Here is a 23,025-nt window from a genome sequence, read left to right as displayed (position 1 = left end):
AGCAGAATAGATTCATTTTAATTAATCAAATGTTAAGTCATGTCTTATATCGTGTAAAAAAGACTGAATGAATATTCTATACTGGTCCAGCATGTGTGTGCATGTGTGGCATATAAATGACTTGAACAGGAGCATCTTTATTACATCAATGGGGAACAGGCTTCTCTAGAATGAAATGGAATGTTTTAGGAAAGTATTTTTCCTAAGTGTTATAAAACAACATTGCTTTTTAAAATAAAGTTTAGTGATAATGTACCTATTAGGCTTCACATATTTGTGGGGCGAAAATTCCTCTGTATGTTTAGAGGAAGGAAGATCTCAAACAAACGTGCAAAGTCCTGATGGTCAATATCCTTGGTACAGTATTCTCTTTCTGTGCCAGATTCTTTCTTGGCGATCACCATTCCCCCACCCTGCCCCCATGCACATCCACACGTGCTTTAAGTATCCAGGGTAGGGGAAAATACTTGTTCACTGATTTATTAGCTGATTACACATCACTGTGGAATTTCTGTCAGTGTGTCATTTCACATTGACAAATTTTCACTTAGAATTAATGACAATTCCATGTTCATAACCTCCTGAGATACATGTATATTTCTTTTATAGTATCCCTACATCTGGTAATCAGGTTGTAGAAAATAAAATTTGTCATTGGAATGATACTTTTGGCTAACAGACATTTCTGATTTATGGTGTGCATTCAGTGAACAAATATGTAATAGAAACATATATATAAAACTTCATGTATTGTCAGATCCAGTAAACACAGTGAAGTGAACTGAGACCAATTTAAAAATTATCCATTGGTCTCTCTCCCCAGCACCATGAATAGACTGTACATCTGTTGCTCCAAAAGTAATAGGTATTTGTACCTCTTTATACTTAATTCTCAGGGTTGAACTTTTAAATTTGTATGCACATTCACTGTTCACAGTTGGGAAGGGTTTTTCTTCCTTTGCGGTTGCTGTCTTCTCTGCCCAGGCCTTTCATCCTCCAGGAACTTGGTCACATCTATTATATCTTTACTGTTTTGCATGTCAGTTATTCCCTTTCCCCTGGCTATCCTTTAATATAGGAAAATGATCAGCTTTTTACTCTCCCCAAAAGCCTATTCCTTGACTACACTCCCCTCAAATTATGATTCTACCTTTTTTCTTACTTCTGCTAAACTTCTCAAGAGAATCGCTTACCCCTGCTCTCTGCCTCTGCTTTCTTACTCCCTGCAGTTAGTGTTAGCCTCTGGTCACTCCAGTCTCTGAAATTTTCCTCCTGTTTGCTACGAACTGACTTTTCTTAGCTCTTGTTTTTGTCATTTTGTCCTCTCAATAACATCTACCACTATTCTTTTTTAAAAATATATTTTTTAGGCCGGGTGGTGGCTCACACCTGTAATCCCAGCACTTTGGGAGGCTGAGGCAGGTGGATCACAAGTTCAGGAGTTCGAGACCAGCCTGACCAACATGGTGAAACCCTGTCTCTACTAAAAATACAAAAATAAGCTGGGCATGGTGGCATGCGCCTGTAATACCAGCTACTCAGGAGGCTGAGGCAGGAGAATTGCTTGAACCCAGGAGGCAGAGGTTGCAGCAAGCCGAGATAGCGCCACTGCACTGCAGCCTGGGCTACAGAGCGAGACTTGGTCTCAAAAAAAAATATATATATGTGTATATATATATATATATATATATATAAAACATAATATATAGAATTTATAATATTTTATATAGAATATATAGAATTTATAATATTTTATATAGAATATATAGAATATATATATTTTATATAGAATATATAGAATATATGATATTTTATATAGAATATATAGAATATATGATATTTTATATAGAATATATAGAATATATGATATTTTATATAGAATATATAGAATATATGATATTTTATATAGAATATATAGAATATATAATATTTTATATAGAATATACAATATTTTAAATATTTTATATAGAATATACAATATTTTAAATATTTTATATAGAATATATACTATTTTAAATATTTTATATAGAATATATACTATTTTATATATTTTATATAGAATAGATACTATTTTATATATTTTATATAGAATAGATACTATTTTATATATTTTATATAGAATAGATACTATTTTATATATTTTATATAGAATAGATACTATTTTATATATTTTATATAGAATAGATACTATTTTATATATTTTATATAGAATAGATACTATTTTATATATTTTATATAGTTTTTAGGCCAGGCGGTGGCTCACACCTGTAATCCCAGCACTTTGGGAGGCTGAGGCAGGTGGATCACGAGGTCAGGAGTTCGAGACCAGCCTGACCAACATTATTATATATGTATGTATATATAATTATTATATATAATATATATAATATGACCATTATTATATATAGTATATATGATATGACCATTATTATATATAATGTATAATATATATATATTTTTACAGATTCGGGGGTACATGTGCTGGTTTATTACATTGGTATTACATGCATATTGGTGAGGTTTGGGCTTTTAATGTACCTATCACTCACATGGTGAACATCGTACCCAATAGGTAAATTTTCAGCCTTCACCTGCCTCTCATCTTCCCACTTTTGGCATCCTCAGTGTCTGTTATTTCCATCTTTATGTCCACTTATAAGTGGGAAAATGCAGTTTTTGATTTTCTGTTTCTGAGTGATTTCACTTAGGATAATGACCTCCAGCTCCATCCATGTTGCTGCAAAAGACATCATTTCTTTCTTTTTTATGGCTGCATAATTTCCTTTGGTGCATATATATCACATTTTCTTTATCCAGTGGACCGTTGATGGACACTCAGGTTGATTTCGTGACTTTGCTATTGTGAATAGTGCTGCAATAAACGTACAAGTACAGGTTTCTTTTTAGTAAAATGATTTCTTTTCCTTTGTGTATATACCCAGTAGTGGAATTGCTGGGTTAAGTACACTATTCTTAATCTCTCTGAAACTCTTTGCCTTTTTCATTTCCGGGTCGTTGGTTGGATGGTTGGCCTGGGAAACTGCAAGGTCTTCTTGTAGATTCTGAGATTGTGAGGGCCTTTTGCTTTTCCTCTTACCCCTACTATTTTCTTCTCTATTATTTCTTCCCTAAATCAGAGATCACCAACTAGTACGATCCCCATGACTTTTATGCTTGACTTAGAGTGGTTTTTAAAAATTAGTTGTTAAGATGTAAACTCAGGAGGTTTTACATAAGCTTTCCTTAAAAAAAAAAATCAGTTGACCCTGCCAAGCAGTTGCCCATTGAAAGAAAGCAGACACTCCCCAGTTGACCATAGTTCACTATAGTGTGCCTGCCATTCTCTGTTGGTCTCTATCTGGCCTTCTTCATTCATTGACCTCAACTGCCCAAGCTATGCAGACACGTAAATTTGTGCCTCCTATCCTTAATCCATCGTGCTGTTTCTTAGGTTTTCTTTTATCATGAGTCAGAAAAGATGTGTCTCTGTTTCCCTATTTCCCTCATTTAGTACTGTGCCTGGCTTTTAACAGTCACTCAAAAAACATTTGGGTAAGTAAAAGGCTCCATTAGGTTTGATTCTGGTCACTGAATACCTGAGGACCCTATTCCCAACACAGAGGTCTTTGCCTATTGAATATTTTGAATGGGATATTTTTGTTTGGGTTGAGAATAGGTATTGTACTTTACCTAGGCACAAAATTTTACAGATCATTAAGTCTTGCTTCATGTTACAAATGAGAAATGGGAGGCATACCCAAGGTCAAATGACTTGCCCAAGTCAACAAAGCAAGTTAATGGCAAGCTGGGACTCTGAGTAGTAAGAATAACTCATGTTCATATAGCACTTTACATGTTACAGAGCATTTTAACCCATGCCCATTTCTACCTGGGGTGTGTAAAATTGATGTTACCTTCCCATTTTGTACAGCTAGGGAAACCAAAACCATGGAATTTATATGGTCCACCCAAGGTTACTGAACCAGTGAGGACAAAGACCTAACTCTAACCTAAACCTTTCGGTGTGAAGTTCAGGGCTTTTCCTGTGGTTTTCTCTGACAGTCCCTTTTTCAGCTACCTCAGCTAAAATTCTTTTTAGGCTTTTAATGACATGTACCCTCTTTTTATACCTTACATTTCAAAGTCAGGAACCTGAACAAGAAAATTCTAGTTTATTTTGTTTTTAACAGCTAGGGCCAACAGAAGTGAAGATAATGAAAATAAGTGAAGAACTACATAACTGATGTTTCACCTTCCTAACCTAGTGCAGCCAGGTAGTTAACTTTGAAAATCCTTTTCCCTTGGCAGGATGTAGTGAGGCTTGTATTAGGAGTCCGTGTTCCTCCCTGTCCTACTGCTTAAATGAGTAACCCTTGTAGTTGCTGCCAGTGCACTGCTTCAGGACCCAGGAGGCTTCAGAAATGTGGGCCATAGGGGGTCAGGGGAGTCATTTCAGTCTTCTTTTCTCTGTTCAGCAAATTCTTTGTGCTTAATGAGCCTCGGGAGCACAGCCACCCTGTGTTGCAGCTTCTTTCCCTACAGGAGCTATGGAGAGTCTAGAGCTGTGCCATCCGATGCACATGTCGCTGTTGAGCAACTTGCAGCGAGACTCGTCCAAACTGAGTGGGATGGAAGCACTCCGTTCGCACCGGGTTTCAAAGACATAGTACAAAAAAAGAATGTACCCATCTCAGTACTTTTTTACATGGATTACATGTTGAAGTGATCATAGTGTAGATACATTGGGCTAAATAAAATGTATTATTAAAATGAGTTTTACCTATTTCTTTCTGTCTTTTAAAATGTGGCTGCCAAAAAATCTAAATTCCAAGTGTGGCTCATATTATATTTCAGTTGCATAGTGTTGGGCTAGAGGCAGCACTTCCTTCCCTTGATAGTTCTAAGAGACAAACATTTTTATTCATTCAACAAATATTTACAGAGACCTTAATGGAGCTGTTACCTGAGGGAGGCTTTCATATCAATTTTAAAAGACTCTTGAGTAATCCCTTCAGTCTCTTAGTTATTCCTCTTCTGTGGGTAAGTCTTGTATTATAAATGAAGGCTGAGCTTGCTTTTATATTTAGGTCATCCAAAAACAAAAACCTTATTACCTAAATTGTAGGGAAGAATAGGAGACAAATGGGAATACCAGTTTCTCATTGCCATTATGGACCATTTTGCAAAGGACTATAATGTGAGGCAAAATATTTTCATGTCTGCTGAGAGGATGTAAATGGGCATGAATTTCCATTCCATAGCATTTCATTCATTCCCTGATATTCTTCAAAGTGACTGACTTATCTGGGGAAGGAACATTGGACTTAGTGATGCAGTAGAATGTTGAAGTGCTACATTTAAAACATGGCATTTCAAACCAGTGAGGAAAAGATGGACTGTTATTTAAATGATGATAGGACAACTGCTGAGTCATGTGGAAAAACAAAGTGCTAAATGCTTTCCCGACCTTATTCTTTATGCAAAACCAGATGGGCATATGGTTCGCAGACGGAGATGTAAAAAGAAAGAATGAAAAGAAGGAAACATTTTAAAAAGTAGGAAAAAATGTAGGTTTCTTATTTAAAACAATTGTGGAATGAAAAGGTTTTTAAAGCATGATGTTAAATCAAGATGCAATAGTGGAAAAAAACTGATAAATAACAAATTAGAACATTATTTTAAATTTAATAGACATAAATATATACACACATATATACATATAAGTTAAAGAGCACTTTACATAATATAAAAAGAGTATTTATGGCCAGGCGCAATCGCTCACGCCTGTAATGCCAGCACTGTGGGAGGCCGAGGCAGGCAGATCATCTGAGGTCAGGAGTTTGAGGCCAGCCTGACCAGTATGGTGAAACCCCATCTCTACTAAAAAAATTGCAAATTAAGGCCAGGTGCAGTGGCTCACACCTGTAATCCCAGCACTTTGGGAGGCCGAGGCAGGTGGATCACGAGCTCAGGAGATTGAGATCATCCTGGCTAACACGGTGAAACCCTGTCTATACTAAAAAAATACAAAAACAAAATTAGCCAGGTCTAGTGGCAGGCACCTGTAGTCCCAGCTATTCAGGAGGCTGAGGCCGGAGAATGGCGTGAACCTGGGAGGCAGAACTTGCAGTGAGCCGACATCACGCCACTGCACTCCAGCCTGGGCAACAGAGCGAGACTCCATCTCAAAAAAAAAAAAAAAAAGCAAAAATTAGCCGGGCCGTGGTGGCACTTGCCTATAATCTCTGCTACTCAGGAGGCTGAGGCAGGAGAATCGCTTGAATCCGGGAGGCAGAGGTTGCACTGAGCTGAGATTGTGCCATTGCACTCCAGCCTCAATGACAGAGGGAGACCCTGTCTCCAAAAAAAAAAAAAAAAGTATTTATATCAGTCTATAAGAAAAATACTAATAATCCAGTAGAAATATGGATAGAGTATGGAAATAAGCAAATCCTAAAAAAAGAAAATAGATGCTTAATCTCATTAATAAATAGAAATACAAGTTAAAACAATATAATACACCTTGTTACTTCAAAAAATGATTTTTAAACTTACACTTTGATCTAGCAAATTCTACTTTTAGGAGTTTACCCTATGGATATGCTTGTACGAGCCTGCCAAGACATAGTAAATGGCAACGTCTCTATAAAATGGAATACCATGCTATCAGCCTGTCCCTATTGATATGCAAAGATGTTCATGAAATATTGTTTCATGAGAGAATAGAATGGATTGCTTGGTTTTATTTGTGTTAAAAATCAATAAAGTAGATACATGTATAACAACATCTACATAGAAAATGAAGGATATGTTTTAAATTGTTAAATGGAAATCCATCTGGGAAGTGGGTTGGGAAGAGACAGATGTGGGGAACTGGCTGAGGCCTTTCACTTTTTACTTCATAATGTTCTATACCAGGGGTGTCCAATCTTTTGGCTTCCCTGGATCACATTGGAAGAAGAATTGTCCTGGGCCACACATAAAATACACTAACACTATCGATAGCTGATGAGCTTAAAAAAAAAAAAAGAAAAGAAAAAACAAAACCTCAAAAAAAATCTCATAATGTTTTAAGAAAGTTTACAAATTTGTGTTGGGCTACATGTAGAGGACCGTGGGTTGGACAAGCTTGCTCTAGTGGGTTGTGAATTAAAATAATTACTTCTCAGATCTACTGTTTGTATCCTGTAGTGCTCAGAAGCTACAGACTGATTCATCTGTAAAGCTTCCTATAAAATAGTAACTATTCAACTTAGTTCTCATTAAAAAATTTTTTCTCTTTAAAATATTGTAAGTCCCGCCTTTTAAAAAAGGCTATATTCTCTCTAGCAAAGAGGGCAACCATACACACAAAAAAGTTTATTTTAATATTTCTTAAGCTGCCTTGTTGTTTTTATTGATATTATTTTTGTCAGTATTTCATCTCATATTTATTTATACTTCTGATAACTCTCAAAAACACATTCTTTCTACATTTTAGACTTTTCTCCAAAAAGGGGCATAAGAATTTTAAGAGTAATAAATAGAGTCCCTGCTTTTATCTCCAGTATACTGAATTTTACCTTATATCCAACCTAAGTCTTATCAAAGCTCCTTACCAAATGCTTGGAAGAAGGTATTTTAGGATACAAATTTATTTTGCAGGTGATGAGTGTACTCCTAACATTAAAGGTCATAGTTAGATAAATGTCACAGAAAGCTCACACTACTGAGCTCAAACATTCATACATGAATTTTATCAAAATTCTACTAAAAGCTATCAGATTCTTGGTTTCCTATTGTTACCAAAGGTTGCTATACTTACAGCAAAAGCTGCTTTATGTTTCTGCCTGATTTACTTAATGCCTCTACCAAATAGTCTTAACTTTATGATTTTCTCTGGAACTGATACAGGAAGCAAGGAGCAGTGTTTTTTAATACTAATATGTGCTGCTTCAGAAGAAATCTCAAGTAATTTTAAAGTATGACAGCATCTTGCTAACAAATATTACTGTCCATGCATAAAAATCAAATGCAGAAAAAAATATGCTAGGCTATTTAGAGGAATAGAAATCAAATAAAAATGAAACTTGTCCATTTAAAGTGAGATTATGCATTATACATGTGGAGAGCTAAAAGAGACCTAAAAATCATTGCCTCCAACTTACTTTATAGATTAGGAAGCTGTGAACAATAGAGGTAAGATGGCTCCCTTAAGGCCCCAAAGTTAGGTAATGGCTGTGCTAGGACTAGAACTGTGGTCTTCTACTTGCCAGTTGGCTTGTTACACCACTCCAGGATGTGTCTACCTGCATACACATGATTCTGCATGAATTTTTCCAAGCATCCAACCCTATGGTCCAGCAGTTCTACTCCTGGACATGTACCCAATATCCAGATGGGAGCTTGTGTCCACCAAAAGACACATAACTAGATTAGTCACAGCAGCATTGTTCTTAATAGCCACTGTCTATTGGAAGGAAGGAAGACAGGAAAGGAGGAAAGAAAACCCACATGTTAATCAGCAGTAGAATGGATAGATAAATTATAGTGTATTTACACAATAGAATATTACACAGCAATTTAAAAGAAAGAACTACTGACTCATGGAGCAATATGGATAAATCTCAAAAAGCATATTGTTGAGCAAAAGTAGCTAGACATAAGAAATTATGGAAAGCACTGGGTTATTTTTATGCCTGTTTGTAAGCTCCTTAAGGGCAGAGATCATTTCTCTGCATTTGTAGATCTTTAACACCAAGCACATTATTCAGCACATAATTGGTGCTCAGAGTCCAGGCACAGTGGCTCACGCCTGTAATCCCAGCACTTTGAGAGGCTGAGACAGGAGGATCGCTTGAGCTCAGAAGTTCGACACCAGCTAGATATCATAATGAGACCTCATTGCTACTAAAATTAGCTGGGTGTGGTGTTGCATACCTATAGTCCCAACTACTCAGGAGGTTGAGGCAAGAGGATTGCTTGAGCCCAGGAGTTCGAGGCTGCACTGAGCAATGAATGTGCCACTGCACTTCAGCCAGGGCAACAGAGTGAGACCTTTCCCCCCAGCCCCCCCAAAAATAGATGCTCAATGTGTATTTATTTTAATGGAGAATATATGATATGAAGAAAGACACAAAGGAAGCACCCAGTATTGTTCTGTTGAGAAAGCAGCAGGAAATATTGGGAACAATATTTTAATCCTCAGATGTTTATACCAGAGCACAGCATATGGAAACCTGAAATACTAACACAATGTTGAATATATAACTGACACTTGGCCAGCCAGGTATGACCATGATGAGACTATAGTAATTTTTCAGAACCTTTCAAAACAGGCACCACTAATGGAGCCTATTGTTTGACCCCAGAATTAATCTAAACATGATATCAACTAGATTTGATAGTTTCCTCTATTCATATTTTTTGCCTCAATGAGAAGAAAGTTTTCTCAACTCCCTCCTCTACTTCTTACTCACTGGGACAGGAGTGCTGAGTTGATCAGTCAGTTTCCAGCACACTGATTAGGTTTGCACTTTCAAAGATTTGTTTCTAGGTGTCTAAATAAGCTTATGGTGGAAGAAGACATTCTCTGGCTCCTTTTTCTCCAGCATTGCCAGGTGCGCTGGCCCTTCATTTCATGAGGATGTTGTGTTTGGGATGGAGGAGATGAAGTAGCTTTTCAATCTGCTTTGTTTCCAGGCTCCTTACACCCAGCCTGTGCAGGAAAGAGGACCCTACCCCTCCATGGTTCACTGCAGTTTATTAGAGCTCTACGGTGAGGTTCAGGCCACCCCCACTATAATATAAAGCATTACTTTGCTTCATTTGGGCTTTTTATTCTCAAGGTGGGATAGCTAGACCAAGAAAGGATTTGTAAATTCTGGATCTCCTGGCCAATTGCCATGAAAATGCTTGTAATAGGGCCACCCTTTACTAGCATCTCATTTTCATCCCTAAACACATACCAGAAGAAGTCTTTATGATCTTTCTCCCGCCATTGGTACTTCAGGCATTGACGGGTGTTATTCTGGCGTTACTGCCTATTATTTCTGAATGATTATCAAGTGGAGAAACTTCTTAAAGTCTGAAGGAGAGATATGGTCATGTTTGATAAAGATTTATCTTACTAATTATAGATGAGACAAGCCACCTGAATTTGAGTCCCCAAGGAGCCTTAGGAACAAATTGTCAGTCAATTTGCAATCATCTGTAGAAGCAGTGACTGCTGAGCTCCAGTTAACATGGCTTTGTGAGGAAGCGGTTGTTCCAAAGCAAGTTCATTTCATAAAATATTGACTGAGAGGGTTTCCGTTCTTCTAGTAGAGTGATCTTATCAACAGGATGAGAAGACATAGCCTGAACAATTTAAGTGGGAAAAATAGTACATGATATTATTTTATATAAAGACATTTGTGAAGTGCCCAATGTGTAATGCCGAGATGGAAAAATCACTGTTTTCCTTAATATTATATTTAAGTTACCTTTTAAAAGTTTATTATTTTGCATCTCAATTTTTTTTGAGAGGTTGAGCTATGTTTCCATTACTGTAATATCTGGGTAAGTTATATGCAGCTTATTGTCACTGAAGCTTTCCGGAAATGTTTTATTTTACCCTAGGGAAAACAAAAGGCTTGTGTTCTTTCCTTTCTTGCTGATAATATCAGTGGAGTGCACAGATTTTGACCCCTGGTACTCTTAATTTACACTGGGGCTTTTCAGATAGATGAAGTTAACTTGCCAATAGGACTTGAATTTCATGTCTTACCCTGTTATGATTTAAAGTATGTGCACATAGGATGATAGCTGATACAATGACATGACAAAAAACATATTAAGAGTCTCTGCCAGCTTTTTGTGAGGTTCTCCCAGAATACAGAAAGAAAGGCAGGAGGTAAATATACATGGAAGCACATGAGTTCATTTTGAATGGTTTTATTCTTTGTCTTCTTGCTCATTTTTACCAAACCCAGAAGTTGCCCCTTCATTGTTCAGTTGTGCTTTGAGCAAATACCCAACCATTATTGTGCAACAGGGTGTCACGAAAAGGGTGACAAATACACCATTTTGATTGCTCTTCTCGAAATTTCACAGTGAGCTGAAATAAATTTTCATTTGTTATTGGCAAGTTTTAAAATCAGACATTATGGAAATTCTTAAGAAAATTGTCTTTTACTCTTTCAGTCTTGCAATGGAATTGTTTATTCTTGATTTAATATCTACCTGTGATATAGATACAATGAAGTCCCGATATTGAGAGAAGAGATATCTCACATGGGAAAAACAGACACTGCATAGGCAAACTTTAAAGTAGTGACTTTAAATTTTGGATGAAATCATGTTGGAAATAAACCTCAGGGAATTCTTAGGAATTGTTTAACCTTCTTGTGTTGGTTTGTTGGTTGCTTTTGCAGTTTAACTCGGCTGCTAAGCAGCTGATAGAATGGGATAAGCCTCCTGTGCCAGGAGTTGATGCTGGAGAATGTTTCTCGGCAGCAGCCCAGAGCAGCACTGCCCCAAAGCACTCCGACACCAAGAAGAACACCAAAAAGCGGCACTCCTTCACTTCCCTCACTATGGCCAACAAGTCCTCCCAGGCATCCCAGAACCGCCACTCCATGGAGATCAGCCCCCCTGTCCTCATCAGCTCCAGCAACCCCACTGCTGCTGCACGGATCAGCGAGCTGTCTGGGCTCTCCTGCAGTGCCCCTTCTCAGGTAAATCCTCAAACAAGTGTTATATAAAAAGTGCTCACCCACAAAAGGATCAACTTACAAACATGTTTGCTCACTGGCTGACAAACATTGCTTATTTTGAACTTCTGAAGATAGTAACTTTTCTGGGAAGCAAAACCTGTCTTCATTTTGTAAGTGGAAAAATGGAAAAGGGAAAGCTAACTTGAGTGTATCAACCCAGAACTAACTACTCTGTCATTTTCAAAGGAAAGATCAGAACTTACAAGATGAGTTATATAATACTTACCAGTTTCACCAAGCAATCACTCAGCCTTACAGAACTTTCTCACAGTACTGCTTTGGGAGATCTTGCCAACTAAAACTTTATCTCCACCCAGATTTAAGATGCCATGGTCCAAACTCGTGACGTTTGTAGTTGCTTGTATCTATGTAACTTACCTTAATATGTAGGCTTCCCAGAATTATAGAGAAGAGAAAAAGAGCAAGGACAGAAAGAAGCATTTAATTTAAATTAGAAATTGACCTCACACTTTCTAAGCTCATTAGTTCATTACAACTTTGGACTGGTATGTAAAAAATAGCCACGCATTATTCTTAGGTTTATAAAAATATATGGGATGACTGGGGCATTCATTCAATCATTCATTCATTCATTTGGCAGACATTTATTGAGCACTTTACTCTTAGACCCTTCTAGGCACTGTGTATATACCATGATATATAAAATATAGCAATTTGCTGTGTTAGGCTTTAATTCTGCACTACAAAAAGAACCTAATTATAACCCTGCCCAAGCCACGGGGCTGCTATCATTATCCACTTAGGTGATGGCTGTATTTTGCTCAACTTAAAGGTCAAAGAATCTAGTTCAAAGCTGCCTGTCACAAGCAGAAGGAATTTCTTTCAAGTCTCATGTTTCATCTTGAAAATTCATGCAGATTTTACATTCTGCTCCACCATATAGCTATGGTGGTTTTTTTTTTTCTTTAAACATTAAAATGAAATTATGTCCCCTTAAAGAAAAAGAAAGAAATACCAGTCCTGGTCCTCAAAAAGTTTACATTCTAGTAAGTGCCTATTTTGGACCACAGAATGAAAATGTAAAATACAGTTTTTGATATCCCTTGCCATTTTTTTCTCAGCCTCATGTTTGTTTGTTTGTTTTTAATAGAGATGGGGTCTCACCTTGTTGCCCAGGCTGGTAACAAGCTCTTGGCCTCAAGTGAACATCCTACCTGGGCCTCCCAAAGTGCTGGGATTACAAGTATGAGCCACAGCCTCAGCCTCATTTATTTGACCCTGCTCCTTTAGATTTATACTGCGTGTTTCAAGTTAAATGCATTCACTTTCTGAATGGGATTGTGGGATTGTTGTTTTGTGGCATTTTTAGGTGGTAGGGCCATGAAACTCTTACTGAGAAATAAAGACACGCACAACGCACAACTAGAACATGAGTGCAGTGAAGGCAAGGGTCTTTGTTTTGTACACTGATGATATTCTAAATGGCAGACATAAGACATACAGAAAGCACTCAACATGTATTTGTTGGATGAATGAGTCACTTGAAAAATGGGTAGAGAGGGGAACCATGTCGTTTTATATGTAACTAATCATATCCATGTGAGAAAAAGACATGGATCATAGATCAGAGTAGGAAGGGCAAAGTGAGGTTAATCCAGAAAGGTTCAGAACTAAAGATTTTTGAGTAAGGTTCTGAAGGAGGGAGCTAGTGAAGATGGCCACTCACTAAGAGAAAATGGAATCATTTTGATTCTGTGCTTTTTATCTTGGGACCTAGCAACATTTGCACAATGACGTTGTCTTGAAATAAAAGACAAGCTTCTGCCAAGAATAGTGACAGCTCAGAATGGGAATAGCTTTAAGAGAGTGGACAATAATCTTTTGGCATTAGAGAAAATGAAAAGAGAAAAGAAGATATACTGAGCATTTTCATCTTTTGCAGAGCGCTCAGCATTCAGGTGTGAGCATGCCTGACGTTACCACACCAGAGCTGGGAATGAAGACTATAAAAGTAGAGCTATTTTTGTTTTGGTTCAAGTAGCTTAGGAAACAAGGCTCTTTCTGTGTTCCATTAAAAGTTTCCCCTTCAACCATTCCACCCCTCCTTCCATATTCCAGTTTGTTCTGTTTTCAGTGGCAGAGTGTTGCCTCAGGGAGAAGTTATTTCTAGAAGAGGCTGGGAGGTGTTTGAAGTGCTGCCTGGTTTCTCCAGCCGAGGTTTACAGAAAACACTACTTATCTAGGGCACTGTGTACATTGGAGGGCACCTCAGGCCACAATAGAGCATTGAGCATGTGTAGCATTTGTGACGTGCAAAAACTCTTCCAACAATGGAGATCAGTGCGTATGGGGAAATGGCTCATGTGAGACCATTTAAAACAGGACTCTCCTTTTCCCCTGCCCAGCAAAGAGCCTAGCTGTAGATTTAACTGAGACCCATTGCTGAATCTGTTCCCTGCTATTGACCTGATTGCTGTCTTCCTTTTCCTTACACTTGTTAACCTTTGCCTACAATTTCCTTTCCTTTTCTTTTCTTTTTTTTTTGAGATGGAGTCTCACTCTGTCACCAAGGCTAGAGTGCAGTGGCACTGTCTGCTCACTGCAACCTCCGTCTCCTGGGTTCAAGCAATTCTCCTGCCTCAGCCTCCCAAGTAGCTGGGATTACAGGCGCCACCACCACACCCGGCTAGTTTTTATATTTGTAGTAGAGATGGGGTTTCACCATGTTGGCCAGGCTGGTCTCGAACTTCTGACCTCAGGTGATCCACCTACTTCAGCCTCCCCAAGTGCTGGGATTACAGGTGTGAGCCACCACGCACAGCCTCTTTTTTTTTTTCTTTTTTTGAGATGGAGTTTTGCTGTTGTCTCCCAGGCTGGAGTGCAATGGCACAATCTTGGCTCACTGCAACCTTCGCCTCCCAGGTTCAAGCAGTTCTCCTGCCTCAGCCTCCCGAGTAGCTGGGATTACAGGTGTGCGCCACCACACCCATCTAATTTTTGTAATTTTTTAATATAGTTAGGATTAAGTTTGGCTGAATTGATTAGAAAATTGAAAGTAAGGGGCTTAACAATGTTAGTGTTCATTTTTATCTCATCCCAATGAAATCTAGATATAGGCAGTTGGGTGCTGGCATAATAGCACCACAAAGTTATTAGGGACCTCGGCACCTTCCAGCTCATGTCTACACCATATGAGTGGGTCCTTATGCCCTTGTTTCTATATGGCAATTAGAGATGTCACTGTCACGTCCAAATTGCTGGCAGCTGGAAGGTGAAAGGGACAAGAAGGAAGCCAAAGGGCTTGCTTGCTATTATATTTAGTGACTATTGAGTGATGGCTGAACTTTCAAATACATAAATTGGAAGATTACTTATAGGCAGTGCTTTCCGGGTGGGTCACCAGATCAGATAGATGTTCATGAGTGTCTGTGACTGTGACATGAGTGTCTGTAAAAGCACATGGTGGTACAAGCAGCCAAGATGTTTTGTCTCCTCCTCTGACCACACTTAGGATATTTTTTGGCCTCCAGAGGAGTGATTCATAATATTCAGTGTTTCTATGGCATCTTTGTATTCAGTGGCCTCAGGGAAAGCAAGAAACCCCCACCCCCACCTCCTTTTTGCTTACCCCAACTCTTCCCCACTTTACTTAGCCTTTCTTGTAGAGGAGACAACTAATTTTTGCAGTTCCATGAGAAAAGGGTAAGCCCAGCAGAAACTCAGGTTGTCCCTATTCAGGGCATTTATTCTAGACATACTCGCCCTTCAGACTGGTTTACTTCTACTTCTTGTCCTTCTGCGTTTAGTCATTCTTTGGTGACTTTGTCTCTTCCTTTACTGCAGTGCTAGGAAAGCCCTGTATTGAAGGGGTACTTGCAGGATTCTCCATGTCAGTGCTTCCCTGAAGTGCCTGTGATGGCAGATACCTTAGGTAGCCTCTGGTCCACCTGCTCACAGGGGCCTAGAGACATGAAGGGACTTATCCCAAAACCATGAGGTCATTAACAGCTAATTATTCTGTCTCCCACTCTGGGCTTTTAGAGAAATGTCAATCAATAATGATATCTTTCTAAGATATGTATAGGGTCAGGCCCAGGAAGTTGTATTTTGGTAAGTTTTTTTCTGCCCCAAGGGTTCCTTGATAATAATGTCTGTTACCAGTGGAGGGTGTCCATGTACTTGGCGTTTTGAACAAAGAATTGGACAAAATACACAAAACAAGGAAAGAATGAAGCAACAAAAGCAGAGATTTGTTAAAAATGAAAGTACACACCAGTATGGGAGCAGCCCGAGCAGCGGCTCGAGGGCCCTGGATACAGAGTCTTCTCAGGCCCAAATACTCTCTAGAGGTTTCCCATTGGCCACTTGGTATTCACCACATGTAAATGAAGTGCTGGCCCACAATCAGTAGTTGGGGAAAGCAACCAATCAGAGGCTAAAGTGAAGTTAACAGAGTTGCACTTCTATGCAAACGAAGACTTGGCCCACAATCAATGGTTGAGGACAGCAACCAATCAGAGGCTGAAGTGAAGTTACAAAGCTATACTCCTATGCAAATGGCTGATTGGTTACAAAAAGCAACCAGTCAGAGGTACTTTCAGTTTCCCACCTGCGGTTCAGAAAAGGTGGGGGTTTGCAAAGTAGCCTTTGGTCCATTTGTTACTTAGGCGTGGAAAGTTAAGGTTTTCTTTTCAGTTTAGTTCTGGGAAGTCAGCGTGAAACAGCCTTAGGTTCCCTGCCTTCAGACCCGATTCTCCTGCCTCATGTCCACTTTGAAACCAGTGTGCTTCCCGTTAGAAATAGGTTGGAAATAGACTTTGGTTCACAGGAAAAATAGAAAATGAGGGTTTGGAGTTCAAGACCAGCCTGCTCAACATAGTGAGACTCTGTCTAATAAGAAGTGCGACATAGTGAGACCCTGTCTAATGAAAAATAATGAGGAGAAGAAGAAAAGAAAGAAACTGGGTTTGGGGAGAAACTCTTTTTGGTGCCACCGCCTGGATCTACTTAGTTTCAAACTTTAGTTCAATCAATATATAGACTAATAGATACAGATGAATTTTAAAAGATTGCAGATTCCGTGTATAGCATAGATTTATTTGTGAAAATAAATTACATGCCGTGATGCTGATTATGCCTGGCTTTGGTTGGGCCTACCCCAGTGGGAAACTGAAAGTTTCCATTAGGTCCTCTGGGAACTAACCTCTGAGCTTTTCTTTGTCCTGACAATCTTTTTTTCAATGTGTGGGAACTGAGAAAACTGTGTTTGGGATTACATTTTTATTATAAAACCTAGCATTTTGGGTGGGTTATTGTTTTCTTAGGGAGGCAGGTACCAGCCAACCACATTGCTTCTATTCACACTGGAGGGGAAGAAACACTTCCATTTGTGCAGGAACCCATCCCCCTACTTCTGTAGCTTCTAGTAACACCACTGCATTCTGCAGTTGGACCTGCTATGCAACCTGAGTGAAATTGATCGAGTAACTTAACACAGGCAATGAAATGACCTGAATAACTCAATTTCTTTCTAGTAAATTAATCTTGGGTTGTATCATGGATAAGACACCTTTGAAAACAACTAATTTGGCTTGACATTGTTCCTTTAAAGATTTTATAAGTAATTGCCCGCTCTAAGCATGTCTAGGCAGCTGCATTTTAATTATGCATCCCCACCGAAAGGTAGAAGTCATGAAAAATGATCCTGAAAATAGCAAAATACCTGAAGAATTTCACATAGATTTAACGTATTGATAGACAGGTGAGTGTTCAGCCACTACCCACCTTAACAGGATCTTCAGGGAAATTGTTAGGAGGCTAGTTGAGCACCAGGCTGACCATTGGAAGGCCGGTTTGATTCATGGTGGCATACAAAATGAGGCAATGTGTTACCGTGAAAGCCAATGGCAGTTGAATTCTGTAGGTAAGACACTGTCGTGACCAGTATTTATCACATCACTCCCCAGCATCTAGTAAAATGCCTGGTTCAAATTAGGTCACTGGTAAATTTGGGTTGAGCAGACTAAAAGGGATTCTACCTTCCCCAAATAACAGAAAGTACAGATTTTTTTTTTTTTAATGTGACTTGCCTTTCTAAGGTTTAGCCAGTATATTCTGTTATATTAAACATAGTCTTCTTTTTAATAACTTTTCTTTTCTCGGCAGGTTCATATAAGTACCACCGGGTTAATTGTGACCCCGCCCCCAAGCAGCCCAGTGACAACTGGCCCCTCGTTTACTTTCCCATCAGATGTTCCCTACCAAGCTGCCCTTGGAGTGAGTATAGTTTCTCCCATTTTTATTTCTCTTTTAGGTCTTTAGTCATGTTAATCTGGCACACTCCACCTCCTAACACCTGCAGCGTATGTTCATACTTGTTAGGTGAGGTGGGTCTCTATCTTTCATCTATTATCTCTGTTAATCTTAACAAAACATTAGAAAGTCCCTTGCCTGCATCCTGCAAAATTTTTAACAGTGAGGATCAGTGGCCTGAAGCTATTAGAAGAACTCAAAAATACATTTAATTTTCATTAAAGTTCAACCTGATTTTCTGAAGCTTAACCTTTATTTCTTTTGAGTTTCTAGATCCTGCTTATTTCTTATAAAGACACATTTATGGAAATACTAAGGAAACAGGTCCTGAAGGTGGTTTACTTTGAGTCACATGACAGATCGATACCAAATCTCTACATTAAAGATTCATTCTTTAATTTCTTGTCTTGTGTCCATATGGTCTGTAGCAGTGGCTATTTAAAGACACCTTCAGTCTTGGAAGGCCCCCTTAGATTATGTTGATTTCCCTTCTGAAAACAAAACATCCTGTTTTTAAGCTAATTGCTTAAAAACATCCAAATGGGAAAATAATAGGGAGAATTAGGGTAGCCAGGAGATACAGATACAAAGAAGAGGGCCATTCTGGAAAGAAAATTAAAAGGGAAGCAACAAGCAAATGCAACCTTCGGTAGTAGAGAAAGACTGTTGTTTAAGACCTTGTTTCCTAAAATTGTAAGCAAGGAACTAGCAGTTGTGAGACATCTCTCATCCAGGCCAAAGCTTTGGCTTATATTTTCTATTTGCTCCAGTGCTGAGTTGAATTACGATAGAAAAGATCATTAAATTAGACTGCCCTAGTACCTACACCATTGCATCACCCTGCCTGCCCACAGTCGTAAGTTGTGCTGTTTGCAGAGAATACCATTGGTGTGTCCTGATGATGGGGGTGCAGGCCTGCGGTGAAACAGTCAGGGTTTGAAGCCCAGCTCTGCCATTTATTTGTTATATGACCATGGAAAAGGTACTCTGCCTCTTTAAGCCTCAGTACCCCTAGCCATAAAGTAAGTATCTACTTCACAGAGTTAGATCATAGAAAGGGATGAACATTATTGATCTCCTTTTTGGGCTCGGTTGAGGGCTGTTGCAAGTTGGGCCTGGTTCACTTTGTTACAGTTTTCTTTGCTGTCTGTACCAGGAATAGGGAGGCTTCTAAGCAGCTGGTTTGTTTTTAGGTTGTGGGTTTTATACATGTTGTAAAGATTTTATTTCCCTCTGCTAGAGTGCTTAGGGCCAGATTTGTAGCCCCTCCAGCAAAGACTCCACAACATAATTAGTCAAAATGTTGGCTCCGGCTGGTTTTATTGTTTTCATTTTCCATTTGCCTTGTTTTTCCTATTTGTTATTTATTTTGTCTTGATACATCTATAAATAATTGAAAACTGATTTAGAAACAAGGTGGGATATAAATAAATATAGAGTTATTACCTAGCTTGACTTAGGCTTTTGAAAACTTTTTAGAGTTAAGCATGTTCTTGTATTTAAATGGAAGTTAATAATGTTGTAGCTAGAGGTTAAAGGTGTTTTTTGTTTGTTTTTTTATTTTCGTTTTTAATGTTTCCTGAACAGTTACAACTTTCTTGATAGTACAGCTGCTTGGCAAAGGAGAAGATGCCTGGATTCATCTGGGGAGAAGATGAATTTCAGTTAACTTTTAGTGAAATTTGGTTTCCCTGAGATTCTATTAGCCCTGGATATTTGACCAGAGCCAAGTTCCTTAACCATCATGACCTCTCATCTCCAGGGGAGACTCTCTCCTTTCCTTCCCACTCACAGTACGCGTACACAATGAGTTGATATTTTCATTTCCAGATGACTGCCTTGCATGATAAAATTCTAACTTGATTTCTTAAGGGAAAGAAAATGACTTAACTTTTCAGATAATAGAAAATTTAATTATAGGTTAAGCATCTCAAATCTGAAATCCAAAATGCTCCCAAATCTGAAACATTTTGAGTACAAACATGAAGCTCAAAGGAAGTGCTCATTGGAGCATTTCGGATTTCGGATTTTTGGATTTGGGATGCTTAACTGGTGAAGTAAATATTTTAAAATCTAAAAAAATTCAAAATCCGAAACACTTCTGGTCACAAGCATTTGGATAAGGGATATTCAACCTGTAGTGGGAAAAGACATAAGGCTGGCTTAATTTTAGCTCTTGTGGGCTGAAAATTATACAATGTAGTAAATGGCCAGTTGCTCTTACCTGGAGGCTCACTCTGAGGCAAATCAATGAGACAGGTCACAAGAGAACATGGATATACAAAAATTAATTTACATTCAGCCATTTTATTTTAGGATTATATAAGAAAACCTGCATGTTAAGCAAGAGGAAGGTTGATTAAACAGTATGTCTACTGTGCCAATTTCATTTAATGAAAACCTAATTATAAACAAACCTGCCTGTCATCCCAGGAGATGTCTAGATCTCAGAGTGCCTGGTAGGTTGGCAGAAATGTTTTAGATGTAATATGTCAGGTTTAAGTGGAAAATCTCAGTAGCAGGAGCCCTCTGCATCTTATATTAATTGTGTCAAGCATTCTATTTAAAATTTGAATTGGTTCCGAAGACTGTGAGTACTATTACAGCAATGGCACACAGCTTGGTAGAAAAGAAGGCAGGCTTTTCGTGGTATAGATTTATAGGTAATAAATGCCACCAGTAGAATAAAAAATGAAAATTATTTCCAATGCTTTTTTTCATGAATTGAGATTTTTAAATCTTTTATGCAGAACGAAGTTATAAACATTGTCCCATACATTTCACATGTAACAGTTAAAATTTTAAATATCCATCATTATGAGCAATATTGGTATTACATGTATCTAATTCAGACATCAAACTATTAATAGTAGTAATTTTTTTAAAATCGCTTTTTAGGGGAGGAGGTTGAAGATCTTAGTCTCGTATCTTCTGCATAATGGCAGAAGGCCTTTTAAAACAAGTGATGAATAATCCCCGATCCTCTGGACCAGCCAAGAGGTGGTTAACTGCAAGGTATTATAAGGTAGTCAGGTCAATAAAGGTAAATACCACTCATGGCCAATTTATAAACAGATTGCATTCCAAATTTTAAAATTTTAGTCTGGGTGTGATGGCCCATGCCTATAATCCCAGCACTTTGGGAGCCTGAGGTAGGAAGATCACTTGAGGCCAGGAGTTCGAGACCAGCATGGGCAACATAGAAAGACCCTGTCTCTACAAAAAAAAAATTTTTTTTTAATTAGCTGGGCATGGTGGTGCATGCCTGTAGTCCCAGCGACTCGGGAGGTTGAGGCAGGAGGATCACTTGAGCCCAGGAGGTTGAGACTGCAGTAAACCATGATTGTGCCACTGCACTCCAGCCAGGACTAGATGCTGTTCCTAAAAAAAACAAAAATAAAAATAATAAAAATTTTATACACATACATGTTTGTATGTGTGTATTTAAACAAAGTTGAATGTCAGATTCTCAGAATAGCCAATATGTAGCCATGGTGGAGGCTAAGCAGAACTTACTGTTGTGGGTGGGTTCAGGGAATTGGAAGTAGAGGATGAGGCTGCCAACTTTGGTAGTTTGAAAGTTAGAAGTAGAGCCTTTGGAATTGGCAGGAGATCTAAAAATCAGGGTGAAGAGTAGGATATGGTCAGAACTTTCATAGCAGCAACAGGAAAGGATTCTAGCATCTCGGGAACTGAGACCTCTTATTCCATACCATATTGTTCTAAGAAGGGGATAGAAGCACATAGTGTATTTTCATTCATGAAATGCTCATTGAGGATCTGTTATCTTCTAGCAGCAAAGCTAGGTGCCACCAATACAAAGACGGGTGAGACAGTCCCTGACTTCACAATCTCATTAATCATAACAATAGCTTCTATTTATTGAGCTTCTGCTGTGTTCCAGGGCACTGGGAAAGACAATTTACATAAACTATTTCTAATTATTAACTCCATCTCTCAGGTTGGTATAGTGAAACATAGAGACCTTACGGAATTTACAGAGTCACTTAACTGATATACATATCTCTCTTGTTTCTTGTAGATCAAATGTGGAACAATAAATTTATAATTTATGCATGTAGATGGTAATGCTGCTGAACTTGGTAACACTGTTGACCAATTTCAACAGGCATCTCCATGTAGTAGCTTGAACCATTCCCTCATCAACCAGTATTCATGCATCTGAGTTCAGTACACACAAGGACTGTTCAGACATGTTGATATGTAGGGTTGAAAGTGGGCTGAATGGAAATCAGACATTTAGAAAGAAATAGTGGTAGATTAGAGAATATTAATGATATTTGCCCAAGGGACCCAGAAAGGCTTAGTCTATCTTGCCAGTCACTTTTCTACCCTGGGAGTGTGTGAGGGAGATGCACACGTAAGAGATAATTAGAAAGGAAATGAACCCTTTATTTTCAGTTGAACTTGTGTCCAAAGCTCCAATGCAAAGCACTTTACTGGTAAGCTGGCCTGTAGCCCTTGGCCCAAGTTTGAGACGTACTGGACCACTTCCCCTCTCTTTAGCCAGATCCTAAGATCCAATCACTACCTGGGCAGGTTGCATGAAAGGGCAAGCAGAGGGGAGAGTGCCAGAAGGGAGAAGTTTCACACCCATATACTTGAACTTTTCACTCACAGTGTCACTAGCATTGTCACCTGCCAGTGTTCTGAAATGCTGCCCACTCAGAGAGAAGACACTTCTTCCCTGGGTGCTCACTCTAGCAAGGGAAGGAAGTTGAGGACTGCCCCAAGAGGCTGAGCCAGGGTTGGAATCTATGTTTTTTTTTTGACCCCAAAGGCCATGCTCCTTCAGTGATGTAACACTGTCTCTTCTTTCAAGATCACTGGGTCAGGAGAAGAGAACCTGGACATGGCAAAATATGACCATTTCCCATTAGCACACCATTCTTAAGTCCTAGTTTTGGTGAGCAGAATATTGTTAACAAAATGTGAATTTTGTGTCATTTTCTAGAAGGTCCATAGCTGTTTTTTGCCTGTAGTAGAGAGTGTATAC

At 38.7% G+C, this 23,025-nt stretch overlaps 1 protein-coding gene across 2 annotated transcripts in view; it reads left to right on the top strand.

The window, feature by feature from the left end:
• Positions 1 to 23,025, top strand: part of SH3RF1 (SH3 domain containing ring finger 1) — a 176,980-nt gene that overhangs the window by 123,118 nt on the left and 30,837 nt on the right. The window contains exons 5-6 of one of the 2 annotated variants that reach the window (XM_003821807.5): positions 11,394 to 11,696; positions 17,862 to 17,972. In XM_003821807.5, the coding sequence (XP_003821855.1) occupies positions 11,394 to 11,696; positions 17,862 to 17,972 (414 nt within the window). The remainder of the gene's footprint in view (positions 1 to 11,393; positions 11,697 to 17,861; positions 17,973 to 23,025) is intronic. The other variant, XM_034959399.3, reaches the window with a different exon arrangement.

The sequence above is a fragment of the Pan paniscus genome, chromosome 3 (assembly GCF_029289425.2).
Source record: "Pan paniscus chromosome 3, NHGRI_mPanPan1-v2.0_pri, whole genome shotgun sequence".
NCBI lineage: Eukaryota > Metazoa > Chordata > Mammalia > Primates > Hominidae > Pan > Pan paniscus.
This window is presented reverse-complemented; position numbering and strand designations above follow the sequence as displayed.